At 40.2% G+C, this 3,991-nt stretch overlaps 1 protein-coding gene across 1 annotated transcript in view; it reads left to right on the top strand.

Annotated features, from left to right (window-relative positions):
* LOC145271398 (uncharacterized) overlaps positions 1-837 on the top strand; it is a 9,594-nt gene extending 8,757 nt beyond the window's left edge. The window contains exon 2 of the mRNA XM_080126932.1: positions 1-837. This exon is cut by the window's left edge and continues 563 nt beyond it. Within this exon, the coding sequence (XP_079983058.1) occupies positions 1-696 (696 nt within the window). The 3' untranslated portion in view covers positions 697-837.
* Positions 838-3,991: the final 3,154 nt, after the last annotated feature.

Below are 3,991 nucleotides of genomic sequence, written 5' to 3'. Positions count from 1 at the left end.
ACACACACTGGAGAGAAACCATATCGCTGCACAGTATGCGGTTCGTCATTTTCATCAAGTTCAGGCTTAAAACAGCACGTCCGTAAACATACTGGTGAGCGTCCCTATCCGTGCACGGTATGTCCGTCGGCGTTTGCCAAAAGTTATAATCTCAAGCAACACATGAGAACACACACTGGAGAGAAACCGTATCGCTGCACAGAATGTGGATCGGGGTTTTCGAAAAGTTCCAGTCTCAAACAACACCTGCGAACGCACACAGGTGCAAAACCGTTTTCTTGCAGTGCATGTGGTTCAGCGTTTGCAAGCAACTCAGATTTGAAACGACACTCGCGAATTCACAGCGGTGAGCGTCCTTACGTGTGTGAAACTTGCGGGTCGACATTTTCAAATAATTCGAACTTGCGGCAACACATGCGGACACACTGGAGAAAAGACTTTTTGTATCGGCAGTTAACAAACTCTTTCCTGTGGCCAAGTTTAGTTGACCCCAATCAAGAGACAACGCCCAGCAATACGCTCTTATTCAATCAGTTTGAAAACAATCCCAAACCCAAACCTGAGATGTCTGTCATCAAAAACAATTCTGAGGGTTCTTTTGAGCCGGGGCTAAACACGGCCAACCACACCACTATGGTGGAAATACCAGAAGAATGCCCTCCTCCAAAATGTGATGCAGAAAAAGATACCATATGAAACAGGAGGAACAACATCAAAAAAGGCAAGAAACAGTTTATTGGATTGGGTTATTCTCTTAAAACAGCTCAGACCACTCAGCTTCTTCCAGGAATCAGTTAAAGAATCATACCTTTTGTATCGGCAGTTGAAAAACTCCTTCCTTTGGCTGGCTTTCATCGAAGGACAATGTGCGGCAATACGCTTTGGTTCAGTCAGTTTTAAAACAATCTCAAACCCACACCTGAGATGTCCGTCACCGATAAAGCAGTGTCTGTTCAAAAAAAATCCTGTGAATATTCTTTCACCGTTAAGAAGGAAGAAAAGCAAGATGCTTGATATAGTCAAGGAGTTGTGATATAACGTCTCTCTTTATTTTCACTAAAACCCGCCCAAGCGGAAGAAGTTGTATATCTTAAACTGTTGATTAGAGAGTTCTCTAAGGGGAGGTAACCGTTACATACTATCACATCCTCTTCCTTTCAAAAAATTCTGAGTGTCCTCTTGAGCAGGGGCTAAACACAGCCAACCACACAACTATGGTGGAAATATCAGGAGAATGCTCCCTATCAAAATATGACATGTGACCATGTGAAATGGGTGGAACAATATCAAGAAAGGCAAGAAACAGTTTATTGGATCGGGTTATTCTCTTACGGTAGCTCAGACCACTCAGCTGCTTCATAAAAATATATCCGTTTCCGAAACGTATCAGAAAGGTTAGAAACTGAAATGCTTAGAAAAGCAACTGAGAGACAAAACATGCAAATCAATTGGAGAAAAGACGTTCAAATCCAATGTAAACAAGTTCTTGCTGAGCCGCCCCCTTAAATAATCCAAATTCTATCCAATCTACACCATTAACGATTACAGCACTATCTTTTTACATTCATTAACTCTTATCCTCTAGTGGCATTCCAGCCTTGATAAAATTGGAATGTTTATACCTTCAAATCTTAACATAATATTTGGTGTATATTAAAAATTACACTTATTAAAGGCCCTAGATATGACCTTAAACTATATCCAGTGGTGAGGGCTCAGCTTGCAGGCTTTGGGGAGTGTGGAGCCACCTTTTAATTATCATTGCTCCCAGGTCCACTCTGACCCGGAGTGGTAGTACCTGTTAGGGTCCCAACTATGGGTTAAATAGAAACATGGCAGTTGATAAAAGTCCTTCCTGTGCACAGCTTTCATCGACTCCTATCAAGGGACAATGTCCAGCAATCACTTTTGTTGTGATATGACGTCCATTTCTATTTTCATGAAATGGAAGGAACAACATCAAAAGAGGCAAGAAACATTGGATTGGATTCTCTTACTGGAGCTCAGACCACTTAGCTTCTTCCGGGAATCAACTGGAGAAAAAGACGTTCTGTATTGGTTGGCTTTTGCTGAACCCAATCAAGGGACAATGTCCGGCAATCACTTTTGCTGTGATATGATGTCCATTTTTATTTTCACTAAAACCCAGCCAAATGGAAGAGGTTGTATAGCTTACACTTTGTTGATTAGAGAGTTCTCTAAGGGGAGGTAACCATTACATACTACCACATCCTCTTCCTTTCAGAAAATTCTGAGGGTCCTCTTGAGCAGTGGCTAAACACAACAAACCACACAACTAAAAACAATCTCAAACCCACACCTGAGATGTCCGTCACCAATAAAGCAGTGTCTGTTGAAAAAAAATCCTGTGAATATTCTTTCACCGTTAAGAAGGAAGAAAAGCAAGATGCTTGATATAGTCAAGGAGTTGTGATATAACGTCTCTCTTTATTTTGACTAAAACCCGCCCAAGCGGGAGAAGTTGTATATCTTAAACTGTTGATTAGAGAGTTCTCTAAGGGTAGGTAACCGTTACATACTATCACATCCTCTTCCTTTCAAAAAATTCTGAGGGTCCTCTTGAGCAGGGGCTAAACACAGCCAACCACACAACTATGGTGGAAATATCAGAAGAATGCCCTCCATCAAAATATGCAGAAAAAGTGACCATATGAAATGGGTGGAACAATATCAAGAAAGGCAAGAAACATTGGATTGGATTGTCTTACTGGAGCTCAGACCACTCAGCTTTTTCAGGGAATTAATTGGAGAAAAAGGTTGAAAAACTCCTTCCTGTGGCTTGCTTTCAATCACTTTTAAAACAATCCCAAACCCACACCAGAGATGTCTGTCAAGTGGTGTCTGTTCAAAAAAATCTTATGAATATTCTTTCATTGTTAAGAAAGAAGAAAAACTCATTAGCTTTTAGTACTCATGTTCAGCCAACCACACAACTATGGTGAAAATATCAGAAGAGTGCTCCCCATCAAAGTGTCATGTAGAAAAAGTGACCACATGAAATGGGAAAAACTATATCAAGAAAGGCAAGAAAAAGTTTATTAGATAGGGTTATTCTCTTACAGTAGCTCAAACCACTCAGCTTCTTCCGGGACATATCAAAAAGGCCAGAAACTTCTGTTTAAAACAACAAAGTTTTTTTGGGTTTTTTTTTTTTACATAGGTATCACCGCTTATCAAGGCCAAGAGGCCACTCGAGGATAAGAGTTAAAGAGTGTACAGTAGACAATATAGTAATCGATAAAATTGGAAATTCGGTTAATATGTTAACTTATATGGAATGGCTCATTAAAAACTTGTTTACGTTAGATTTGAAGACAACCATATTGTAGTCAGCTGGAAAGCAGGAAAACGGAAGATAATTCCACAGACGTGCAGTTCTAAGAAAGGAGCTTTGCTCATGGAATCTACGTTTAGGTTTACGCACAGATAAAGAGTGGGAGGAATTAGTGATAGGGCTTTCTGCTAGACAGGTGTTTCTTGTGAAAGTCTGGTGAGGGGGGACCATAGATTGGAGCTCAGCCGAGCACCTGCCATGAAAATAACAATAAAGCAGAGACAAACTCGCAACATTACTTCCATGAGAAAGAGGTTGCAGGGAAGAGAAAAGGACATCCCCTACGAGGCTATGAAGTCTATTTTGAACTCTTGAGGTTTATTTTGAAGGTCATCTCGAGCAGACACAGCCAACCCCACGACCATGACAAAAGAGTATTATGCCTTCAATCAGAAATTATCAGCCCCCAAGTAGAAGTCCAGCAACACAGCCTGTTTCAACAACTTTGAAAACAACCCCAAGCTCATATTTGGTCCAAACAATTCTAGACTAGTAGAATAAGTGCTAACCCTATTGCTGGTAAAAATTGGTTTTATGTATATCATTTCTGACCACAGAATATTATCGGATAAATTAGTATTATTATTTGTCTGTTATGCGTCTTGTAGTATTTCCATTGTAAACTATCTTCCTAAT

The sequence above is a fragment of the Euprymna scolopes genome, chromosome 46 (genome assembly GCF_053919585.1).
Source record: "Euprymna scolopes isolate OS-2025 chromosome 46, ASM5391958v1, whole genome shotgun sequence".
In the NCBI taxonomy this organism is placed as follows: Eukaryota; Metazoa; Mollusca; class Cephalopoda; order Sepiida; family Sepiolidae; genus Euprymna; species Euprymna scolopes.
The sequence above is the reverse complement of the archived record's forward strand: the minus strand, read 5'-3'. Positions and strand labels throughout refer to the sequence as shown.